Raw genomic sequence first — 25,978 nt, forward strand, 5'->3', positions numbered from 1 at the left:
CTCGCACGCGCGTGCGCACACACACACACATACACACACACACACACACACACACACGAATATGGATGTCTTTTCAATATGCATGAGACCCTACCCCAGTGTGGCCTATCGCTGTTGCCCTTCTCATCCCCCTGGCACAGGGGAGGCCTTTCCTAGCGAACATTACTGCCTTCCGTGTCACTGAAACAGGGACTTCCATCTTTAGTGAGTCATCATTCTCTACTAAACACTGCCCTCCCCCTGCCCACCTCTTTCAGGACATTAATAGTTCAGAGGGGGTAACATATTAAGTGTTAACACCTTACTTGTAACTGTTTTTCAGATTATTTTTTCCCTTCACAAGACTCTCTTCAGTTTGGAGCACTGGCAGGGGCCTGGGGCTGGGGCATTCCAGAGACTGCTTTAAAATGAAATCTTTTTTGGAAAGTAGAGATGGGATTCCAGTTTGCCTCTCACCATAGTACTTTAGGGACAATCATGATCTTAAGGATATGACAAAACACGTAACTGACGTGGTATACGTGCGGGACTGAAATGAAAAGCCATGAATCCCTCGTAACGACCACACATGCAGGGTTTAGTTAGTTAGCTTTAGTGGCAGAGAAAGGAGCAGCCAAGACGGGGCCAAGAATAATAATAATAGCAAAAAAATAAATAAAAGCAGGAAAGCAACAAAAAAAGCAGGAAGGCAACACAATACAGCTTTGCACTCCACCTACTGTCCCAGGGTTCTCTGGAGAAGTCTAGAGGAGAAGAAAAAAAGAGTCATGTGGAATAACCATCCTGGAATTAAAGTGGAACCTTTACTTTACAGAAATACATCAAGGACCACATACTATATTATCACATGTAATAACTTAACATGCTTATTATACACAATTTCACATCTGAAGCAAATAATGCTCTTTTCGGGGGGCTAAACGGGCTTAATATATGCACTTAAAAAAGTTTCTTTTAATACTGTAGATGGTTTTTCATAAAAGAAAATACACAATCAACAAGCACTTTTTTTTTTTTTTTTTAAGAAACAGTTGCCGAATTCAATCTTTTTCAGTTGACAGATGTGAGTCTAGGGAAACCTGTTGTGAAAGTCAGATTTACACCATTGTCATGATCGGAGAGACTGCAGCAGCGGCTGCTGGATGCATTATTTTGCTGCATACTGACGTGGGCCCAACAGGGTTCTGGCTACTGAAATCAACAGGTCGAGATGAGAGAACAATGACTCTTTTCTTTCTAGTTGCACGATTTACTTGAACATATCCTGGGTCTCAACTACTTTAATTCCTTCCATGACATGCAAGAGAATCTAGTTATTATAACGCCGGACCATATTTTTAGAAGTTTACTCCCGTCACAACAATTTCCCCTCGGTGGTACCTGGGATGCACCCCCAGGAGTGGCACATGGGTGAATACATGGTATCGCTTTTAAGAATCAGTGCTTTAAGACAGTGTACTCCCCATTATGAAATATCAACAAGACCTCAAGACATTTCAGATGTATCATACAATATAATATTTAGCATATGTTAATGATGACACTTTCAGAAATGGAGCTAAGCACCACTAGGCGTTCATAGTCACTTTACTTGCTAGAGGCAAGGAGAAATGAAATTTGAAATATCCTGCTAGCCCACCCACTGAATGGACTTCACTCAGTTCCAAACGATACACAGGAAAATGCCTATTTGATTAAAAGTAATAGGGAAGATAATATAAAAACTCAAAAAACAAAACGAAACAACAAACTAACAATATGAAAGAAGAGGTGAGTGCTATGAGATACTTTTACAAAGAAAAATAGCCAGAAAGCTTGAGGAGTGTTAGGTGAGAACCCGTCACAGACAAGTTCCTGTCTAAGTCCCTCGAGGAGATACAGCCGACCTAGCTGCTGCCACTATCTTGCTGGGCATCCAACCTAACCACTTTCTACACTAGAACTGAGTTCATCCTTGTAATCCTTCATTATATTGAGCAATATATTTATGTGTCCCCTTTCTCTTATACATTCAAAACAATAAAATTATGAGATCCTTTCAAACACATTCATGCCTGCTGGCATATACTCAAGACAAGTTGAGTTTATATTCAAAAGTACAGCAAGTGTGGAAAATACTAACAGCTATGATAAAAATGACTGTCTGCCATCACATCTATTGCTAAAATAGCTCTCCGCTTTCTTTGTGTAAAGAATATAGTTACTGGGGTAACTGGGTGGCTCAGATGGTTAAGCATCTGCCTGCAGCTCAGGTCATGATCTCCAGGTCCTGGGATTGAGCCCGACATCGGGCTCCCTGCTCAGCGGGGAATCTGCTTCTCCCTCTCCCTCTGCCTCTCCCGCTGCTTGTGTTCCCTCTCTCACTGTCTTTCTCATATGAATTAAAATAAAAAATATAAAAAAGAACATAGTTACTGAATACAAAAAGCAGATAGAATAGCTTTTTTTTCTTTGATGTCTTATGCAAATGTTAATTTTCATGTTTATAAAACTTTTATTTTTTTATTTTTGAGAGAGAGCACATGGGCACTCAAGTGGGAGGGTCAGAGGGAGATTATGGCCTGAGAAGAAATCAAGAGTCGGACGCTTAACCGACTGAGCCACCGAGGGGCCCCCATGTTTATAAAACTTTTAGAAGAGGATATGCCTTTGACTCGTGCAGTGGGGGGATTCGGCCACACCCAACCTTGACCTTATTGTCCCAAATTCATCCATTCTTATAGATTCTCATATATTCTTATATTCTCATATTCTCCACGCTCCTCCCCTCCATATGACAAACAGAACATTATTACAATAATTCCTAAATCTGTTCAAATACTTGGTATTAGCCCAGTTGCCTTTTCAAAATAGTCTTCAGGTAGTGGGATCTAGGAATCTGTTTTGAAAAATCTTTATAGAGGTGACTCTTATGATCAGTCAGGTTTGTTAAACTCAATCCCAGATTATTACCTGCAAACCTTATGCATGTTCAAAGAGACAGAGGCAGACCTCCTCTGTCTGTAACCTAATTCTTTGTCGAAGAAAAATAAACTAGAAAATCATGGCATCATTTCAGTGTTTCCTATTTAAGCATAAGTACTCCTACAGAAGAACTGTGAGAGTCTTTCCTGTGCCTTTTAGTCTCAGATATAGTTTAAATTTAAAAAAAATAAAAAAATTTGCAGTTATTCTTCTTCCAGATTTATATTATGCTAATGTACACTTGGAAACATGGAGTACTGTGCACTTGAGGGTAGTACTCTACACCTGCCAATGAAGTCAAGTGGCGTAATCACATTGTACAAATCATTAACATCCTTCCTGATGTGTTGTTAGCTTGTTTTACCAGCGACTCAGGGAGGTATGTTAACAACTCTACCCATGAAAATGGATTTGCCTGTTTCTCTTTCTAGTTCTATTACTTTTTTGCTTTATATACTTTAAAGCTACATTATTGGATATATACAAATTTAGAGTTATTATATCTATCTGTTAAGTTACCCTTTTATCATTATGAAATTCCCTGTGTCAATCTAATAACACTTTTGCCTTGATTTTGTTTTTTCTATCTAGTTTGACAACTTTGTCCTTTAGAGTGTTTAGTCCATTTATATTTAATGTTTTTCCTGACACAGCTGGGTTTAAGTCTACTGTTTTGCTATTTCTTTTCTTTTTTTTTTTTTAAAGATTTTTATTTATTTGACAGAGATAGAGACAGCCAGCGAGAGAGGGAACATAAGCAGGGGGAGTGGGAGAGGAAGAAGCAGGCTCATAGTGGAGGAGCCTGATGTGGGGCTCGATCCCACAACGCCGGGATCACGTCCTGAGCCAAAGGCAGACGCTTAACGACTGTGCCACCCAGGCGCCCCTGCTATTTATTTTCTATTGGTTGGATTTGTTCTGTGCATCCTTGACTTATTACAATCTACACTGTTAGTGCTTTACTTAATAAACAACGCAAGAATCTTACAAAATTTCAACTCTATTTACTGTGTTGTTATATTTTATTTCTACATACACATAACAATAAACCACCGCAAACATTATTATTTTTGTTGTTTTAATAAACAATATTCTTTTATAGTTCCTACATATCTGCTTTTTCAGGTAATCTTTATTTCGTTCTGTAATCCTGTGCTTACAATAAGGATAATTTTTTAAAATTTTTATTTATTTATTTATTTGAGAGAGAGAGAGAGCGCACACATGTGCACACACGGGGGTGGGCGAGGAGAGGGAAAAAGAATCTCAAGCAGACTCTATGGCCGAGTGCAGAGCCCAACATGGGACTCCATCTCAGGACCCTGAGATCACCACCTGAGATGAAATCGAGAGTCAGATGCTTAACTGACTGAGCCACACAAGTGCCCCTACAATTAGGATAATCTTATATCATCATTTTTTTTTTAAAGATTTTATTTATTTATCCGACAGAGATAGAGACAGCCAGCGAGAGAGGGAACACAAGCAGGGGGAGTGGGAGAGGAAGAAGCAGGCCCACAGCGGAGGAGCCCAATGTGGGGCTCGATCCTGGAACGCCGGGATCACGCCCTGAGCCGGAGGCAGACGCCTTAACCGCTGTGCCACCCAGGCGCCCCTATATCATCATTTTTGAAGGATATTTTCACCGGACATAGTATTTTCAGTTGGGAGTTATTTTTTTTTTTTAAAGATTTTATTTATTTGACAGAGAGAGAGAAAGCCAGCGAGAGAAGGAACACAAGCAGGGGGAGTGGGAGAGGAAGCAGCAGGCTCCCTGTGGAGCAGGGAGCCCGATGCAGGGCTCAATCCCAGGACCCTGGGATCACACCCTGAGCCAAAGGCAGATGATTAACGACTGAGCCACCCAGGCGCCCGGGGAGTTGAGTTTTTTTGTTTCTTTAATTGCAATACTTTATAAATGTCATTTAATTGGCTTTTTTCCCCTCCCATTTGACTGCTTTTCTTTGTATGTTTCACTCTTTTGATGCTTTCTCTTTGCCTATAGCGTAAGTGATACAGGTGGGATTCAAATCCAAGTCTTTGACTTTATTTATTTTTTAAAAAATATTTTATTTACTTATTTGAGAGAGAGAAAGATCATGCGCACGCAGGTGCAGGGTGAAGGGCAAAGGGAGAAGCAGACTCCCCACTGAGCAGAGAGCCCCATGCGGGACTTGATCTCAGGACTCCAGGATCATGACCTAAGCTGAAGGCAGACACTTAACCAACTGAGCCACCCAGGGGCCCAAGTCTCTGACTTAAAAAGTCTATGATCCTTTCAATCATGCTGCCTTCAGAACAAAGATTAAGCTGAAATCTTATAAGTCTTTCCAACATCTGGTTACATTCATTAACAAAAGTTTTTAGAATATAATTTACTAAACTGGCACATCATATGATTTAATTCTTACAACAACCTGATAATTGGTATTAATCTCCATTTTAAAGATTTTATTTATTTGAGAAAGAGAGAGAACATGAGTGGGGGGGGGCACGGTGCAGGCAGAGGGGGAGAGAGAGAAAACCTGGAGCATACTCCGCACTGAGCACAGAGCCCCCATTGCAGGGGTCAATCCCATGACCAGGAGATCATGACCCCAGCTGAAACCAAGAGTCAGATGCTCAACCGTCCAAGCCACCCAGGAGCCCCAATCTGTATTTTATATAATTTAACAAGTTTGGTAATTCATCTCAAATACTGCTATCAAAATTTATGAAGGGTAGAAAGTCTAAAATTAGGTTTCTTATTGAAGCCTCCTTATAAATGAATTTGCCACCCCATTTCAGTTACTTCAAATTTCAATAGGTACTTTATAAATTCTTTGTTTACTTCTCTTAGAAGTCATTATTTTGTACTTAAATTGGATGGAGCAATCAACTTTTGGATCAGTACTGCACATTATTTTTACATCAGATTACTGATTTTTCTTTTTTATTTATAAACCATATACTGTATTTGGAGTCTTTCTTTACTGACTATTTTGTACCATTATTCTTCAGATCTTGCTTTAAGTTGAGACAGATAAATTCTTCATGCTTTGATAGGATATGTGAGAGAGCGAGACAGGACTCAAAGTCATACTCTCAGGTATGGGACTAGTCTGGGAGTGCTCTGGAGTGCAACACCTATAACTGATTAAAATAGTGTTGATAAAGTTCTTCCCACACACTCTTTGCTTAGCTGCCTGCTGAAAGAAATTCTGAATCAAGGGAGTGTTCTCATGGATGAACAATATCAGAAAAAGAAGAAAGGGAAGTAGATTAATCATTCCTAATGAAAAGGGAAAGAACAGCCATTATTTTGACACCAGAAGAAAATCACAAAAACTTGATTCCATCAAATGTCCTACATATGAAGGGTGGGATCTTCAAGTAATTAAATGATACTGGGGAGGCACCAGTCAAACCTTCCCTGCTCAAGTCCAAGAGTATTTTTAAGAAGGGAAGGTAGCAGGGGCGCCTGGGTGGCATAGCGGTTAAGCGCCTGCCTTCGGCTCAGGGCGTGATCCCGGCGTTATGGGATCGAGCCCCACATCAGACTCCTCTGCTGGGAGCCTGCTTCTTCCTCTCCCGCTCCCCCTGCTTGTGTTCCCTCTCTCGCTGGCTGTCTCTATCTCTGTCAAATAAATAAATAAAATCTTAAAAAAAAAAAAAAAGGGAAGGTAGCAGACTGAAAATAAACTAATGGTAAAATTCACTGGCAAGACCTATTCTGCAGTCTGCTTAAATCCAAATTTGAAGAGCCTAAGAAACAGGTACTGGTCTCCCATTACCAAATTCCATCTGGGCATATATGCTTTTATTATCTGACAAGGGATTATTTGTAACTAGAATAATGGCCATGTTTGTGCACATATTTTTTCAAATTCTAACTCCAACTTTGTGTAAAATATGTAAGACCATTTTGTCTAATAAAAGCCTAAGTATCATAACATATTTAAACAAAAGTCTATAAAACTCAGCTTTCGAAGATGGAAACTGCCTAAAGATGTTATTTCTGATAGTGTTATTTAAGGTGGTACATAACTAGAGAAGTTTAAATATACAATAGGTATATGAATAAACAAACTGAAAAAATTATACAAAACAACATATCATCACTAAAACTAAGTTTCTAGAATAATTAATAATCCTAGGTTAAAAGTAGAACACAGGGGCACCTGGGTGGCTCAGTCGGTTGGGTGTTTGCCTTCAGCTCAGGTCACGATTCCAGTCTCGGGAATCAAGCCCCACGTCAGACTCCCTGCAGTGGGGTCTGCTTTGGCTTCTCCCTCTCCCTCTCCCTCTCCCTCTGGTTCTTTGCCTTGCACCCCCCCCCACCAGCTTATGCTCTCTCCCTCTTTCTCTCAAACATATAAATAAAATCTTTTTAAAAAAGCAGAACATAAATCTATATGTAAATCATATATATCACATTATCTAAACTATGCTAAAATATGTTAAAAGGAAGAATGGAAAGAACTAAACCCAAAAGTAAATATATTTTGCTGGCAGAATTATGGGAAATTTATGTTTCTTCTTTCTAGCATATATATATATATGACCTATATCTATATCCATATCTATATATATCATGAGCTGAGCCAAAACCAAGAGTCAGGTGCTCAGCTGACTGAGCCACCCAAGTGCCTCCCCTTTTTAAAATTTTTAATGATATAATTACACCTCAAATTTATTCTGTACTCACAAATAAAGGGCTGAGAGAACTGAATTTGAAGCTGTTCCTAAGCTAATTTGCACATTAACCATTTGTTCTCAACAACTCTGATTTTATGAACATCTCCATTTCCAATTAGATCACAAATAATACAGGCTTGGAGTCACATTTGGATACTCCATTGTTTCTGCTTAAACTAATTATAGAATTTAAAAGGGCCCTATGGGGGCGCCTGGGTGGCTCAGTCATTAAGCGTCTGCCTTTGGCTCAGGGCGTGATCCCGGTGTTCTGGGATCGAGCCCCACATCAGGCTCCTCTGCTGGGACCTTGCTTCTTCCTCTCCCACTCCCTCTGCTTGTGTTCCCTCTCTCGCTGACTGTCTCTATCTCTGTCAAATAAATAAATAAATAAATAAATAAATATTTAATAAAATAAAATAAAATGGCCCTATGGCAGGGTGCCTGGGTGGCTCAGTTGGTTAAGTGACTGCCTTCGGCTCAGGTCATGATCCTGGGATCCTGGGATCGAGCCACACCTCAGCCTCCCTGCTCGGCTTGGAACCTGCTTCTCCTTCTCCCTCTGCCTCCTGCTCTCCCTGCTTGTGCTTAAAGATAAATAAAATCTTTAAAAAATAAATGAATAAAATGTCCCTATGGCTCCATTCTGTTTTCCATGAGAGCCAAGGCAAGGTAGTTTTCCTCCTTGTTTCTCTTTGTTTGTCAGAACACCGGGTTTACGATGCTAGCTATAGTTTTATGACTGTGTTCTAAAGAAAACGCCTTTTTCTTTCAATCAGGCAGCTGCAGCACACTAGGCAAGCGTGTTAGAGTTGGAGGTTTTGGTGTCTCTTGGATGTAGTGGGTGTTGGGAGAGGAAGGTAACTAACCAAATTACAGTTTCTGATTTGAGTAGTACCCTGACACTATGCCCTGGTATTTAAACTACTTACTCCCTCACTCAAGTTGTAGCACCTCAAATTTCATAGGCTTGTTTCTTATACCAGGTATTATACAGAGTTCTAGCACTTTCTTTTTCAACCCTCAAGTTTTTCCTAGTCAACATTTAATTCAGGTTTTTTAGTTTTAGTTTAGTTGTTCCAGATGAATTTCTGGGGTGACTTTTAAATAAATGTATAATATTATTAAAAATTATGTAACACTTTTCATCTTCAGATAAAGTATTCATTAACTACTAGCTATAGTTACCTACATCTACATCACTTGCTAGAGATAAGGATAAAACAGGCTTAAACAATAAGCCCTAGGTCAAAGACAGTGTTCATTTTGGAATCTGATTTAGAACCAATTCTTAAGGATTTTTATTTATTTATTTATTTATTTGACAGAGAGAGACAGCCAGAGAGAGAGAGAACACAAGCAGGGGGAGTGGGAGAGGAAGAAGCAGGCTCCCAGTGGAGAAGCCTGATGTGGGGCTCGATCACGGAACGCCAGGATCACGCCCTGAGCGGAAGGCAGATGCTTAACGACTGCGCCACTCAGGCGCCCCAATTCTTAAGGATTTTTAAAAAAGAATTTATTTATTTATTTATTTATTTATTTGAGAGCGAGAGAGAACACAACCTGGGGGAGGAGCAGAGGGAGAGGGACAAGCAGACTCCACGCTGAGTGCGAGCCCAACTGGGAGCTCAATCTCACAACCCTGAGGTCATGACCTGAGACGAAATCAAGAGTCGGACGCTTAACGAACTGAGCCACCCAGAAGACCCTCTAACCAATTCTTAATCATCCATGTTGGAAGGTAAGGTAAGACACAGGCAATTGGAGTCAACAGTAAACTTAGTTTTCAACATAGCCTTCACTACCCTCTCCCCTTCATTAGGCTTGGTAATAAGCAACAAAATTATTGGGTCTTTTTTTTCTTTTTTTAAAGATTTTATTTATTTATTTGACAGAGAGAGACAGCCAGCGAGAGAGGGAACATAAGCAGGGGGAGTGGGAGAGGAAGAAGCAGGCTCCCAGCAGAGGAGCCTGACATGGGGCTCGATCCCAGAACACCGAGATCACACCCTGAGCTGAAGGCAGACGCTTAACAACTGAGCCACCCAGGCACCCCCAAAATTATTGGGTCTTAGTTCCATCTCTATTTCTTGTACCTTATTAAGTTTAAGAAATGTTTAGATTTAAAATATATAAAGTTCTCCTCTTTTACCCATAGAACTTTTATAATAACCATTTTTTGTCCAAAATTTAAACATCTACAGTTCTGTGCAACAAGATACATACTTCATTATCAAGAAGTTGTCAATTATCTTAAGAAAAAAATTTTTTTTATTTACATGGGGCTTGAACTCACAACCCTGAGATTAAGACCTGAGCTGAGATCAAAGGTCAGACGCTTAACTGACTGAGCCACCCAGGTGCCCCACAATTATCTTTTTGAAGTTTAAGGTATACAGCATGCCTTGACTTACGTATACTGTGATCAATTATTTTTATAAGCTAATAGTTCTGGTTTTTTTTTTTTAATGCCCACTGAGTTTGAAACAGATCTTGTGTGTATACAAGCATTTTAACAGCATCAAAACGTTATAAACGGAGAACATTAATTTGCACTTACTCATTTTTGCCTTCTAAAAGAGGATTATTATTGGATTTAAAGAACTATTTTAGAAAACCATAACAAAAGTACAGAAAGCAAAAGCTGCTGCTACTGAACAAAGCAGGCTTTGTGTGGAGCACGCCCACAACTTCCCTTGGAAATACTGCAAGGTTCTGACCTTCGGGAAATAGAACTGGGCAAAGCTCTGCAGAAGATAGTCAGGGAGAAGGACTCTCTCTGTACCTGCAGGGACGGTCAGGTCTGGGAGTCCAACTCCAGTAAAATAGTTTTCTGATCATGACGGCATCAAGACGGGATGTCCTTGGCAACTTGACGTGTATGTTTTTTGATAAAAATTCCAAGTTGAGAGTAAGGTTTTATAGTGAGGTGCCAGAAAATAATATATTCTATCATGGAAAAAAGGTTTAAACTTTCCAAAGTTTTCCTGCAAGTAGAGAAAGGGGCTACTGAGCAAATCCACCGGAGCAGAGAGAAGGGACAATAATTTTTGGTTGGTAGGCCACACTGGATAACAGAAAATCCTATAAGGAGTCCATGACAGACCCCTGTACTACTGCTTCCTCCTCATTCCTGATTAATGTGGAAAGTGGGCCTGTTTCTTCTTTCTCAGAAAAAAGCATTTACTGTTACACCTAGATGAGTATGAAAAATGTTTCTGATAACTCTCCTGACCAAATAATGCCAAGTGTTTTTCTTCAAAGTGTTATGAAGTAGTTTATTTTTATTTAACCCACCTATTATTTATTCCTGTTAATATTGTTACATTTAATTTTATTCATCCAACAATCTCCTTACTGATTTTGCCTTCAAATGACCATATATTTCTAAATCACCTTGACCCAAATGACTCCATCATCATGAGCTTGAGAACCCATAACTACAAATTTCAGAGCAAATGAAATCAAATGGTGATGGAGAAGGAATGTAGAAAAGAGGAAATATTGGGGCGCCTGGGTGGCACAGCAGTTAAGCGTCTGCCTTGGGCTCAGGGCGTGATTCTGGCGTTATGGGATCGAGCCCTACATCAGGCTCCTCCGCTATGAGCCTGCTTCTTCCTCTCCCACTCCCCCTGCTTGTGTTCCCTCTCTCGCTGGTTGTCTCTATCTCTGTCGAATAAATAAATAAAATCTTAAAAAAAAAAAAAGAAAGAAAAAAGGAAATATTATAATACTGTTATCTTTTAAAGCAATATATTTCTATGTAAAAATTTAAAAAAAGTGTAATTAGTGAATGAGAGGTATATGAAAGGTCAAAAAGGAAAAAAACAAAAGCACAAACATAGAGATGGAGAATGGAAGGGAAGAGAGAAAGAAAGTTCCAGACTAGAGCTTATTAAAATTCTTTGGTCCTGGGGCACCTGGGTGGCTCAGTTCGTTAAGCGACCGACTTTCGATTTCGGCTCAGGTCATGATCTCAGGGTCCTGAGATGGAGGCCCATGTGGGGCTCTATGCTGGGCATGGAGCCTGCCTGGGATTCTTCCTCTCCTTTCCCCTTGCCCTTCCCTTCTCTAAAATAAAAATAAAAATAAAATAAAATAAAATTCTTTGGTCTTGTGCCTAATTTAAGGATGTGTGCTAATTATAATTAGCTGGCTGCTTTAATATGATACATGGTAAAGGCAGAAAGAGCTTTTATGTTGATCAAGAAATACAAAGTATTATTACTTGAAAGTTTTTAAATTAATTAATTATTTTTAAAAAGATTTTATTTATTTATTTGACAGATAGAGAGACAGCCACCGAGAGAGAGAACACAAGCAGGGGGAATGGGAAAGGAAGAAGCAGGCTCCCAGCGGAGCAGGGAGCCCGATGCGAGGCTCAATCCCAGGACTCTGGGATCACGCCTTGAGCTGAAGGCAGACGCTTAATGACTGAGCCACCCAGGCACCCCTTTTTTCAATTTATTTATTTATTTGACAAAGAGAAAGAGACAGAGATAGAGAAGATAGAGATAGAGAGAGAGAGAGAGAGAAGCAGGCTGTCTGTTGAGCAGGGAGCCCAACTCGGGGCTCAATCCCAGGACCCCAGGATCACGACCTGAGTAGAAGGCAGACACTTAACGGACTGAGCCACCCAGGTGCCCCTACTTGAAAGTTTTATCTGAGTAAATATACAGGCTTCTTCTATGGACATATTTCACTTGAGGTTACTTTTTTAAAATACAAACTACTGAGGATAACTGCTAGTTTCCTTGAATGGACACTATAGCATAAATTCCTTCTCTGCATTTAAATAATTAATTAGTTCACCAGTTGTTAGAGAGGTCCTATCGTAAAACTCTAAATGGATACTGACATATGTTGCCTACGTGCGTATGCGTCCTCATGCAAAGGTTATTTATAAGTAATCAGACTCTTCTTAGTTAACAGCTCTGGACGTCCATCATAAGCTACAGCCAACTAATTTAGAAAAAGGAATACATCTGGGGCGCCTGGGTGGCACAGCGGTTAAGCGTCTGCCTTCGGCTCAGGGCGTGATCCCAGCGTTATGGGATCGAGCCCCACATCAGGCTCCTCCGCTATGAGCCTGCTTCTTCATCTCCCACTCCCCCTGCTGTGTTCCTTCTCTCGCTGGCTGTCTCTATCTCTGTTGAATAAATAAATAAAATCTTTAAAAAAAAAAAAAAAGAAAAAGGAATACATCTTATCTTTTTTAAATTTGTTTTTAAAGATTTTATTTTTAAGTAATCTCTACACTCACGTGGGGCTTGAACCCACAACCCCGAGATCAAGAGTCACACGCTCCACTGACTGAGCCAGCCAGGCACCCCAAGAATATGTCTTACCTTAAACAAATTTATAAATATCTTGGATTTTTTTCTTTTAATATTTAAATTCTCAACTGAAAGTAAATTTCTCAAGGGCATAAAACTTGAGTTTTACCTATATAGGGTCCACTAAAACATTTACAGTGCTTTGAAAATCATAAGAAATATATTCAACATATTCAGTAATTTATTTTGTATCACTCGGCCTGCCAAACTAGTACCAATCAGTTTTTAGAAGTTAATTCTACTCCCAGGGTGGAGCTCGAACTCACAACCCCAAGATCAAGAGTCTCATGCTCTACCAACTGAGCCAGCCAGGTGTCCCAATGCCATCAATCTTAAAGCTCAAAACTAACTACTATATTATAGGCCTAGAACTGTAAAGAAATGATTTAAGTCTTCATTTACTTCGTACATTTATCCTTACAAAGAATCTGGTAAGACTTTCCACATATGCACTCACTAAAATGCTTTTTAAATTTCATAAACAGTATGTTTGGTAAAAGCCTTTAAAGCAATGGTGTAGTCCTCAAAGTTGTCAATGTTGACCCTTCATGACCTGGCCCTGATTTGCTCAAACAGAATAAATCCTGAATTAAAAGAACTATAATAGGGGCATCTGGCTGGCCCAGCCGGTGGAGCACGAGACTCCCGATTTCGGGATTGTGGGTTCAAGCCCCACACTGGGTGTAGAGATTATTAAAAAAAAAAAAAGAAAGAAAGAAAGAAATATAATAGAATGCAGTCTGTCCATTCAAACAGCTTACAGCCACCTAAGAATTATCTAGGCGATAGGAAATAAAACTCAAAAATTAAATCCACAGAGAACATAAAAATCTTAGTTAGGTACCTGAGTCATTTCTATTTCTTCTTCATAGGTCTCCTTTTAGGACTATTGGTAGAAAAATTGATGAATTTGATGCTCACTTTTTATCAAACAAATATATCAAACTTTATCTACTCAGATGGAATATTCTGTGTATAGATGTTAGGTGGGCATTCTTCATAAGTGAGTTATATCCTATACCTCCTTACCCATCTCTTGCTTTTCAAAGACCATTCATTTCCGTCTCATAGATAAATGACTAGCATTGTTTAGATCCTTATTTATCCTTACTAATCAAGAATGACGGGAGAATTTAGTGGCCCAAAAGTGCATTTACCAAATTCGGGAGAGTGGTTACCTCTGGGAGCAAGGAAACAAAATGTCATCAGGCATAGAGATAGGGGTGAGGTGGGACGTCTCTCTTCTAAATTTCATTTCTTAAGCTGGGCAGTGGCCCCAGAGGATCCTTCATATTTTCCTCTTTGCCTTTTTCTATTTATGAAACATTTCATTAAAAATTTTTAAAAAATTAAAAATTGCTGGTGATCAAGGTAAAGTGAATCAAGTCCTGACTTTGGTCCTAAAAATCTGTTGCTCAATGACTCAGTTTGTGATCCATGTGCTTAGTTTCAGTAAAACATGAAAAATACTTTGTAGGAATTTCATCTGGCAAGTTCTCAGAGAAAAAACACACTTTTAGAAACTAAATAATATTAAATCACAAGACATTTGGGAATGTTACACTTTTAAACTTTTCTTTAAAGTCATCAGCATTTTTCATTTCTGAAAAAAGAGCAGCCTAGGACTGAACATGTTTTCTGCTGCTTCTTAAATCAAAGAGAAGGTATAAATCTTTTTTCTTTTTATAAGTGTAATGTCAAGAAATGATTCCCAGGCTTTCCCCCACTTTGTTTGTATTTGCAACCCTTTAACAATTCCACTTAGAACTATTTTTCTCACCTTTACATCTTCATCTTACACAAAGCCCCACACAGTTGGGAAAATGAGTCTTCAGTGACAATGGACTTTCATTTCACTTACAAGCCTTGAAACTCTAAGCTACACTTGCAATTACCAGCTTGGTCTCTAGCTATCTCTGAGACAATAACACTTCAACTGTAAAGCACCGACTTCAGAAGTGTTTACCAAAGAACTATCTTATGAGAAATGGAAATGCCAGCACAATGGGAAAAGCCAGAGACTGACTTGGAGAATGTATAATTGAGTCTAAGAAATTATGTCAATTCTCAAAAATGGTCCCATTTATAGAAGTCACCAGTTCTAATTCTATGCCATATATATCTCAAGTCCTGCAACACGCTAGTAAAACAACACTGAATTCTAAACACGATTTCCTGTAGCACTTATCTTCTGCAAGAGCAAGAAATGAATAGATGGTTTCTTAACAATATTACACAAAAAGACTCCAAAGGGATCAAGTAAGACAAAACTATGCGTGGTAAATTAATATAACTGAGTGAAAAACAGCTTACAAATTTTCATTCATTCTTCACAAAGCTGTAAACATGCTAAAGTTAGAAACAACAAAATCCTGATTCAACTTCCTATAAAATCTTCAATTTCACCTATTCATCTGCCTTGCCTCTGTCAAGATTTTGTTTCTTTGCCTATTACTCACCAACTGCATCTGGATTTACCGGTCTGGAGACGTCAGCTTGCCCCATGATTAAATTGTCTGATGTGTCTCACGACAACAAGCTGTCCCGAACCAAAGGAAACTTTTCTTAAAAGATAAATCCACATAGAGAGGGGACAGGCACTCCTCTCTCAGTGTCACTGCCAAACATCGGGAAAGAGCATGAGGTCAGTTAATCTGCTGGAGTTTCTGCTCCCTGTATCCCGGCCTGGGGACCTGTGGTTCTTACAAATATGTCTTCACGCTGGCTCTCTTCACACAGGAATGCCTGTCATTCCAGAGCACACACTGTGAAGAGCTGAAGTGCAGGAAGGGGAGGAGACAGCCAGCTACATTCTAGCGGCTGAGCGGCACAGCCCCAAAGAGCCACACCTACTTTTCCTGACCCGGAGCTTGGTTGCAGCTCTCCAGACTCAGGGCCCTAGAAGAATGCACGGCTGCTCGAGAGTCTACAAGAACTCGTAAATGTAATCCTACAAAAAACATCAGGGCTATGCACGGCAGACTGATGGGAGGAGAATTCAACTCAAAGGTATGTCTTCGGGACAGGCTTGCCTCAAAAGTATCGACTGTTCTCACATTTCACTGCTTGCTCTAAAATCGTAGTATTTCCTACCGGCAAGTGGCATACCCAAAGCAGGATTTGATCTATACTTAGGGGAATTAACAACATCAGGAAGGATATTTTAGGATTGAATATACCTGTTCTAAAAATAAAGAGAAACAGTTCTGAAAAGTTTCCTTACTAAAACAGTAACCTTGAAATAAACGTTTGGAAGATTTTTTATAATATTTCTCTCTCTGCTAAAGCTCCATAACCACCATATGATCTTGGGGATTACAAAACTATTGGGAGTAACCCTACAGGTTGCTTATAATACATGGAAATATCAACTAACCACATGCAACAACTGAAGTCCAGCTTGCATACCGATTTTTCTTTTTTAATAATATAACTAATTTACATATAGCCGAAATACATAAATATTAAGGACACAGCTTGATGAATTTTTATTTGTGTGTTTTTTTTTATTTTATAATTTTTTTTAAAGATTTTATTTATTTATTTGACAGAGAGAGAGACAGCCAGCGAGAGAGGGAACACAAGCAGGGGGAGTGGGAGAGGAAGAAGCAGGCTCATAGCAGAGGAGCCTGACGTGGGGCTCGATCCCATAACGCCGGGATCACGCCCTGAGCCGAAGGCAGGCGCTTAACCGCTGTGCCACCCAGGCGCCCCTGAATTTTTATTTGTAAGTGCCAAAGTCCTTCAACAAATGATAGCTGCTAAAAAAACCCCAGAGCTTTTAGTTTAAATCTTCATTTTCCAAACTGAGATCACAGAACAACTTCCAGTTTCTGGACTTTCCTTTGCTTTCCTTAGCACCTTCTCCTTTCCCCCCATTATCTTATCCCCATCATCTGCTTTTGATACAGAAAAGAAAATAGCCAAGGTAACAAATAAGAAAATGATAATGCCACGGCAGTGGTAAGAAAAAAAGTGCAGAAAAACTTAGGCAACATTTAATTGTTCCTACTGGTAGTAGTCAGAAAAACATTACGTTGAGCATTAAAATAGGAAAGAGTAAAAGGAAAAGGCTATTGCAAGAATGCCCTAATGTAAGAATGCCCAATGCCTTTAAACCTTGGCACTTATCGATTAGCCTAAAAGCAGAGCATGTGTAATAGCAGTTTCTACACTATAAAATAGGGAGGCAAGAGGTGGCGAATGCACTGCCCAGAACCCAGGAGGTGCTCAACAAATTGTAGTCATCATCACCACCACCACTATCTCCATCATCATGGCCATAATACAGCACACGCTTAAGAGCGTGAGCTTTGGGGGTGCCTGGCTGGCTCAGTCGGTTAAGCGCCTGCCTTTAGCTTGGGTCATGATCTGGGGGTCCTGGGATGGAGCCCTGCGTCAGGCTCCCTGCTCAGCTAGGAGCCTACTTCTCCCTCTGCCTTCCACTCCCCCTGCTTGTACTCTGTCTCTCTGTCAAATGAATAAATAAAATCGTAAAAAACAAATAAATGACAAAACTAAAAAAGAAAAAAAAAATAGAGGGTGAGCTTTGGAGGCAACTGAAATTTTAATTCCAGATCTATCACTAGGTGTTAACACTAGGAGAGTTACTTCACCTCTGTGTCTCAGTTTTCTGATTTGTAAAATGGGGCATAACCATACTTAGTAGCACAAGGCAGGTGTAAGGACTAAATGACATGAACATAAATAAAGTCCTTCGCAATGTGCCTGGCACACAGAAAACTCTCAATAAATGCAAGCACTAATGATCACAGTTGTTATGGTAAAAAAACAAGTCAAGAAAGGAAAGGCCAGGAGCAGCCAGACAATGGTACATGGCAAAAAACTCAGTCATGACAAAGAGGTTAGTCAGAAACGGAAGAGGATGACATTTCTGTATCATGAATCCAGAGAGCAAATTGGAAGAAGCGGGCCAAGGAGGAAGTCTACACAAGGAGGAAGCAAAACAATCAGGGTATCTATACAAAAACATCAAGCAGATGGAACAGCCCCCACCCACACACCAGAAACAGTGCTGTAGAATTTCATTTATGTTGACAGGACCATGCGAGAGTACAACAGATAGATTTATGGATCCTGGTCTAGCTGCTGTTTACCACCTGCTAAATCTAAATGCCCGTCTTGGCTTGGCTCATTGCTTATTCTAGAGTACTGTGAAGGTGGCTGTAAAACTTAAAAATGGGGGCGCCTGGGTGGCACAGCGGTTAAAGCGTCTGCCTTCGGCTCAGGGCGTGATCCCGGCGTTCCGGGTTCGAGCCCCACGTCAGGCTCCTCCTCTGTGAGCCTGCTTCTTCCTCTCCCACTCCCCCTGCTTGTGGTCCCTCTCTCATTGGCTGTCTCTATCTCTGTCAAATAAATAAATAAAAAATCTTTAAAAAAAAAAAAAACTTAAAAATGAAAGAATGAAAGGATTCTTAGTGACCATTAACTGCCTTGCTCTGAGCCAGGACTAAAACTCAAGACTCCCAATTCTAACTCCAGGACTCACTTTGGCCCTTGTGTAAATGGTCAAGGAAATATTTATTTCCTAAAGATATACTCATTTCCCAAGGAAGCTCATTCTCTACAACAACAAATCTCTCTGATCATTCTGCTGCCTAAGTACCAAGCTGATACACGGTCCCTGGCCAGTCTGTTTCAGTCTCATTCCAACAATCAATATTTACTTGGTGCCAACTGGTAAGCAGGCAAGCTAAGAGAGAGAGAGAGAGAGAGACAGAAAGGAAGATACTGGCCCACTGACTTTAAGATTTAACAATCAGGGGCGCATGGGTGGCTCGGGTGGCTCAGTCAGTTAAGCATCTGCTTTTGGCTCGGGTCATGATTCCAGGGTTCTGGGATTGAGCCCCACATCGCGCTCCCTGCTCAGCAGTGAGTCTGTTTCTCCCTCTTCCTCTGCCCCTCTGCCTGACTGCGCTCGCTCTTTCTCTCCCAAATAAATAAAATCTTTAAAAAAAAATTAACAATCAAAGCCTTGAGTTCACTCTAGTTTTCCATGTATTATATTTTAGAAATGCAAAGGGCGGGGCAGTTGGTTCAGCGACCAGTTTTTGAACTCAGCTCAGGTCTCAATCTCAGGGTCGTGAGTTTGGAGCCTTTTTAAAAAAAAAATGCAAAGGGCAATCTCGTTTTAACTTTATAGGAAGTAGGCAACTATTTCTTCCTAATTGTCCCCTAATAAAAGATATTCTCTTTTTAGAGTACTTTTCCTCCACAGCTTACTGCCTTCAAGGAATGGGGGAAGTGACAGATTAAAATCTGTGAATCTCTTCCTATTATATTTATGGAAAGATCAAAAAGACTTTATAAAAATAAAGTTTAACAGGCAAAGACAGCACTTGAAGCCCTCTAGCCAGAGCCTCGTTCTTTTAAAGAACTGCATCTAAACACTGCAAGTAACTTATAAAGAGCTAGGCATTCAAAACTTAGTGGCATTCATAACTCCAAAGGCTTTTGTTGGCAAGCACATCATATCACACACCAACATGAGAATGTGATTTATATTTTCAATAAGCAGTTTACAAGATCAATCACAAGAGCATAATGCTTTCATTTAAATGTACTTTTATGCTGAAGTACCAACATAAATTGGATTACTTCGGAGAGTAGGCTCTTAGTGATTGTAATCACATCTCCCTCAATTTACTGCGGCATACTACTTTCTTCCGGCCCGAGATGTCTCAAGGAGGGAGCTCTAACGAAAGGTTGGGAAGAAAGTCACTTCCCTCCAGGAAAGACTGACCAACAGAAAGTACTGACAGGTCACACAGATACATACTGAAGTAAAGGACTAATTTTCAACTTCTGGATCTATAATTGGGGGAGGGAGCAGCTTCTTATTCTTTACCCCATGATGTAACTCTAATCTAGTCTGGCTGGCTCGGGATAGTTATAGGAGATAACATCCCACAACAACCTGTTTCTCAAACTCCATGTGGAAATTAGAAAGCCTTGTCAGTCATCTGTAAAAAATTTTTCAAGGTCTCATCTATTTGTACGAATTCTTCACTTGGCCTGGATTTTTTTCTTCCCCGGATCCATCTAGGGAACTTCTACTCATCCTATAAGAACTGGCTCCAATGTTGCTTCCACTATTATGAGCCTTTCTTTAGTCATTCAAGCAGAATTCCATTAAAGATTTGCTGATCATTGATAATGTGCCCAGCAATGCGCTGGGGCTAAAAACAACAGTTTCAACCCTTAAGGTGCTGACAGTTCAAATAAATAGGATCTACAATAATTAGTACTTAGGTACTATGCAAACATACTGGTCGGGGTGGGAGTGTCTAGCTTTGTCCTGAGAGATCAAATATCTCAAAAGAAGTGACACCTAAGATCAAAAAGAGTCAGTCACAGAAGAGATGACAGAGGTGAGGAAAAGATACAAGCATCAAGACGTTAAGATTGGAGAAGTAGAGAGCCGACCATGACTGACAGTGCTGGACATATCACCCTAAATTGCAATGATCTTCTGACCTCTCTTACAGGCTAGAAACTTCTCATGGGCAGGGACCATGATGTATTTATCTTCAAACCCTCAATGCTTGACACAACTCAGTGCACAGTGGACACGCAACCAGTATTTATTAACCTTGAACAAAGGGAAGAAACAACATTCTTCAATTTTAAGCTTTGCTCACAAAATCTAGTAACAAAAGGCAATTAAGGTGAAAAGTGCTATAGATGGAAGGTGGAAGAAGTCATTCCAAACAATCTTGAGAATTGTTGTGAAACTCTTGCTTTTGCAGGGAAAAAATGGCATGTTTATGATGGTTTCTGAGGATGTACTGCTTTGCAAATAGTAACTTTTTTCAAAGGAGACAAATCTGTCAGGTAAATGTTTATATAAAACCTCACATAATCACTACTGTTAAGCTCAAGTTCCTCAGCAGAAAGCATGTATACTTCATAGAAACTAGCCTGTCGCTGAAAGCGACAGAAACTGTAAGTCAAGACAGAGCCCCTGGTATCACCAGATACTCATTTCATCTACCCCAAATGACACTGGTTTCTTTCTGTGGCTGTTTCATTGGCTGCAAAAGTAAACACACCTGCTCCCTATTCTGCATCAAATATTGTAATCCTTATTGCCTGACTACCCCAACCTCCAGAAGGCAACGTGGCCTATCAATGGGAGAGAGCAGAGGCTCTGGAGTCACGAGTAACTGTAAAATTTCAGCTTTCCCATTTACTGATTAGGCAACTCCGAACAAGTTACTTAACTGACCTGAGCATCAGTTTCCACATCTGTGAAATGGAGAGAATTACAGAGATGTTGCGAGGATTAAGGAAGAGAACTTCTAGAGTCCGAGGGTTGAAGCTGCTCAAAATATTCAGCCTCCTCTCGCCCCACATAGATTCTTTATGAAGTGACCGCCCCCCCCCCAGGGTTTAGATATAAACACCGCAGTTCTAAAGGAAAAATTCGGGAGGTTCCAATAGGCTTTTGTCACAGAGGCAATACGTATGGCAGGCCCGCAGTAACGTGCATGTCTGCAAGCCTACGATGTGTTGGCCTGTGTTTATGGGAGAACGAAAGTGAAAACAGGCCGTAGGACTGCTTCCAGCTCCGTGCAGGGGAAGACCTCAGGCTAAAACCTTGGTGCTACACAGATTCTGCCTTTTCGCTTTCTCTTCCAGTTTTTATTTTGAAGACAGTAAGTCCTTAAGGATGCCATAGGGGTCAGGAGATGCTTGCAGAATTGAGGAAAGCATGGTAAGAAATTTATCAAACACGAAGGTTTCAGTTAAGAAAGATGAAAGGGTTTTTTCACAGTTGGGTTAAGGATTTGCAGAGTCAGTTAGAATGCAGTAGAGGCAGTGGGAAAGGTAGGCTTGGACAGAAGTGAGAATTAGCTGAATGCAAGATGTGGGGGAAAAGAACTGGACCAAAAGATTCACAGGTTGTGAGAATGAGGGGGAAAAGGGAGGTGGGAAGAGGCTATAAATGACAATGATGGAACTTTAAACCCACTATATGACATCAGGAGGTTGAATCAAATTATTGCCAAGCTCCCCTATGGTTCTGAAATTCCACAGCAGAGTCAAACCCATGACTTAACCAATTCAATGTTATGTTTCAAATAATGACTCTTAAGTAGTGGTTTATTATGGAAGAGAGCAGTGGCCACAGTGCACTTCATATAAGGAATCTAGCTCCGTGCTTGCCATATAATGCAAAGTAGCTGTTAAATGAATTGGATTATGATTATTGGGAAACCACAAGTCTTCTTTATTCATTCCACAAATATTTCCTGAGCACCTCTGAAATATCAGGTTATTGTTCCAGGTGTTGGGGACACAGTAGTGAATATAGTGGCGAAAAAACCCCCCCTGCCTACTTTCTAGTACGTTAGACGGTGATAAGGATGATAGAGAAAAATTATTCAGGAAAGGGAAACAAGCGGGCTGACGAGAGTGCTACATGACAAACTGTGAGAAGGGCCTCGCTGGGAAGATGACATGTAAATAAAGACCTGAAGTAAATAAATTCCCCAATTAACTTCCTCTGTCATCTTCCTCACTTGGGCAGACCTCGTTTTATTGTGCTTTGCAGATATTGCATTTTTTACAAACTGAAGGTCTGTGACAACCCTGCATCAAGCAAGTCTGTCGGCACTATTTTTCCAACAGCATTTGCTCACTTTGGGTCTCTGGGTCACATTTTGGTAATTCTTGCAAGATTTCAAACTTTTCATTATTATAATATTTGTTATAGTGATCTGTGATCAGTGATCTTTGACGTTACTATTGTGATTGTTTTGGGGCACCACGAACCAGGCCCACATGACACTGCGAACTTCAATCAATACATGCTGTGTGTGTTCTGATGCTCTACCCACCAGCTGGCTATCCCCGCCCCCCTCCGTCTCTCTCCTTCTCCTTGGGCCCCCCTAATCCGAGACACAACAAAATTGAAATTAGGCCCCTTAATAACCCTACAATGGCCTCTAAGCATTCGAGTGAAAGGAAGAGTCACAGGTCTCATACTTTAAATCGAAAGCTAGAAATGATTAAGCTTAGTGAGGGAGGCAGGCGGAAGGCCAAGATGGTCAGAAGCGAGACCTCTTGTGCCAGTTAGCCAAGTTGTAAACGCAAAGGAAAGGAAAAGGAAAGGTCTTGAAGGAAATTAAAAGTGCTACTCCAGGGAACACGTGAATGATAAGAAAGCAAAACAGCCTTATTGCTGATATGGAGAAAGTCTGAATGGTCTAGATAGAAGGTCAAACCAGCCACAAATTCCTTTAAGCTGAAGCCTCATCCAGAGAAAGGCCCTAGCTCTCTTCAATTCTGTGAAGGCTGAGAGAGGTGAGGAAGCTGCAGAAGGGAAGTCTGAAGTTAGAGGTTAGTTCATGAGGTTTAATGAAAAAGCCAACTCCATAACATAAAAATGCAAGGAGAAGCAGCATATGGTTATGCAAAAGCTACAGCAAGTTCTCCAGAAGATGTAGCTAAGATCACTGACGAAGGTGACCACACTAAACAACAGCTTTTCAGCGTCGATGAAACAGCCCTAAATTGGAAGAAGATGCCATCCAGGACTTTCATAGCTGGAGAGAAGAAATCAACACCTGGCCTCAAAACTTCAAAACACAGGCGGACGCTCTTGTCAAGGGCTAACGGAGCTGGTGACTCTAAGTAGAAGCCAGTGCTCAGTGGCCATTCTAAAAATCCTCGGGCCTTTAAGAATATGCTAAATCTACCCTGCCTGTCCTCTACAAATGGAACAACAAAGCCTGGATGACATTACATCTGTTGACAAATGGCTTACTAAATATTTTAAGCCTACTCTTGAGAACTGCTGCCCAGAAAAAAAATTCCTTTGAAAATATTACTGCTCATTGACAATGCACCTGGTCACCCAAGAGCTCAGATGGAGACGTACAGTGAGATTTACTTTGTTTCCATGCCTGCCAACACAGCATCCATTCTGAAGCCCATGGATCAAGAAGTAATTCTGACCTTCAAGCCTTACTATTTAAGAAATGTATTTTGTAGCTGTGGCTGTCATAGTGATTCCTCTGATGGATCTGGGCAAAGTAAACCAAAAATATTCAGGGAAGGATTCACCAATCTACTGCCATTAAGAACACATGTGATTCATCTGGAAGGGTCTGTCCAAATATCAACACTCACGGGCCTTTGGAAGAAGTTGATTCCTACCCTGGATGACTCTGCAAGGTTCAAGACTTCAGTGCAGGAAGCAATCGCAGATGTGGGGATAAGAGAAGGAGAACTAGAGTGAGAAACGGAGCCTGCAGATGGGACTGAACGGCTGCAGTCTCACGGTCAAACCTGAACAGATGAGGAGCTGCTGCTTAGTGATGAGCAAAGAACGTGGTTTCTTGAGATGGAATCTATTCCTGGTGAAGACTGCTTAACCGACTAAGCCACCCAGGCGCCCCTGAAGTATTTTTATTTTATTTTTTTCCAGCAACAAAGTAATTTTTAAAAGATTTATTTATTTGTGTGTGTGAGAGAGAAAGCGCAAGAGAGCATGTGTGCGAGAGACTGGGGGGCTGGCAGAGGGAGAGAATCTTCAAGCAGACTCCCGCAGAGTGCAGAGCCCCACCCAGGGCTCAATCTCATGACCCAGGAGATCATGACCTGAGCAGAAACCAGGAGTCAGATGCTTAACCTACTGAGCCACCCAGGTGCCCCAGCACCAAAGTATTTTTAAAATAAGATGTGGGACGCCTGGGTGGCTCAGCTGGTTAAGTGTCTGCCTTTGGCTCAGGTCATGATCCTAAGGATCTGGGATCAAGTCCCGGCATCAGGCTCTCTGCTCAGCGGGGAGCCTGCTTTTCCCTCTGCCTGCCGCTCCCCCTGCTTGTGCTCTCTCTCTCTAACAAATAAAATATTTAAAGAAGAAACTAAAAAAAAGAGGTGTACATTAGTTTTTTTAGACACAATGCTACTGTGCACTTAACAGACTGCAGTATAGTGTAAAAACGTTTACATGCACTAGGAAACAAAATTATTCATTTGGCTTACTTTATTGTGGTATCTGCTTTATTGCAGTGGTCAGGAACCGAACCCACAGTACCTCTGAGATATACCTATACTGTAGTTCCTTCCGTTCTAACAGAAGCAAAGCAAAAGGTGACACTTTCAAGGGTACTACAAATAAATACTAATTACACTAGAGTATATTTTAATGACTGGTCACTGAAGTAATGGTTGTCAAAGGTGCTGTTCAGTTCTCAAATAACTAAAGATGAACTGTCTAATACTACGGTCACTAGTTACACGTGATTAAAATTTTTAATATTTAATGTATTTATATTAAATGCAATTTGCGATTCAGTTTCTCAGCTGTACCAGCCAAATTTCAGATGCTCAATAGCCACACATGGCTACTATGCTGGATGGTGCAGATGTAGGCCATTTCCATCACTGCAGAAAGTTCTATTGGACATGCTGAACCTAAAGGGTTTTTAAAGCCCACTAGGAAGGCTTCTAGTAATAACAAAACAGTTATCTCAAAGCACTGACTGACTACACCTTTCCTCAGCGTTTGGTGTCTCTCTTCTACGGCACCAATTACTGAACACCACCCACTGAAGGCACCATACTCTGAGGGAACCCTGACAGTTAAAACATTTTTTTCTTTTTATACAGTACTACCTAGTGAGTTATTAATACTCTTTCTTGGGGCGCCTGGGTGGTTCAGTCGTTAAGCGTCTGCTTCGGCTCAGGTCATGATCCCAGGGTCCCGGGATCGAGCCCCGCATCGGGCTCCCTGCTTGGCGGGAAGCCTGCTTCTCCCTCTCCCCCCGCTTGTGTTCCCTCTCTCGCTGTGTCTCTCTCTGTCAAATACATAAAATCTTTAAAAAAAAATACTCTTTCTTTAGCAACCAAATTACTACCTTTTGTAGTAACACTCAGTTAGTCTTTGACTATTAATAATTCAAAGCCTAAGGAAAAATGGTTTTATTTTAAAGATTTACTGAGAATTTTATCTGTTATCCATTGAAAATTAA

General features: G+C 40.6%; 1 protein-coding gene and 1 long non-coding RNA gene across 9 annotated transcripts in view; one reads left to right on the forward strand and one right to left on the reverse strand.

Annotated features, from left to right (window-relative positions):
* Positions 1–25,978, reverse strand: part of PHACTR4 (phosphatase and actin regulator 4) — a 96,498-nt gene that overhangs the window by 32,840 nt on the left and 37,680 nt on the right. For 2 of the 7 annotated variants that reach the window (XM_045782617.2, XM_045782616.2), the window contains exon 3: positions 720–743. The exons of 2 other annotated variants lie outside the window; for them this stretch is intronic. In XM_045782617.2, the coding sequence (XP_045638573.2) occupies positions 720–743 (24 nt within the window). Of the gene's footprint in view, positions 1–715; positions 744–15,433; positions 15,775–25,978 lie in introns of those variants that run through there. 3 more of the 7 variants (XM_087858737.1, XM_087858738.1, XM_045782615.2) reach the window with 3 other exon arrangements.
* The window catches only part of LOC148107215 (uncharacterized), a 52,292-nt gene continuing 42,123 nt past the window's right edge, over positions 15,810–25,978 (forward strand). The window contains exon 1 of one of the 2 annotated variants that reach the window (XR_015722854.1): positions 15,810–15,983. This is a non-coding gene — a long non-coding RNA (uncharacterized LOC148107215). The remainder of the gene's footprint in view (positions 15,984–25,978) is intronic. The other variant, XR_015722853.1, reaches the window with a different exon arrangement.

Source organism: Ursus americanus, chromosome 33 (genome assembly GCF_024610735.1).
Source record: "Ursus americanus isolate L20-20 chromosome 33, mUrsAme1.1.p, whole genome shotgun sequence".
NCBI lineage: Eukaryota > Metazoa > Chordata > Mammalia > Carnivora > Ursidae > Ursus > Ursus americanus.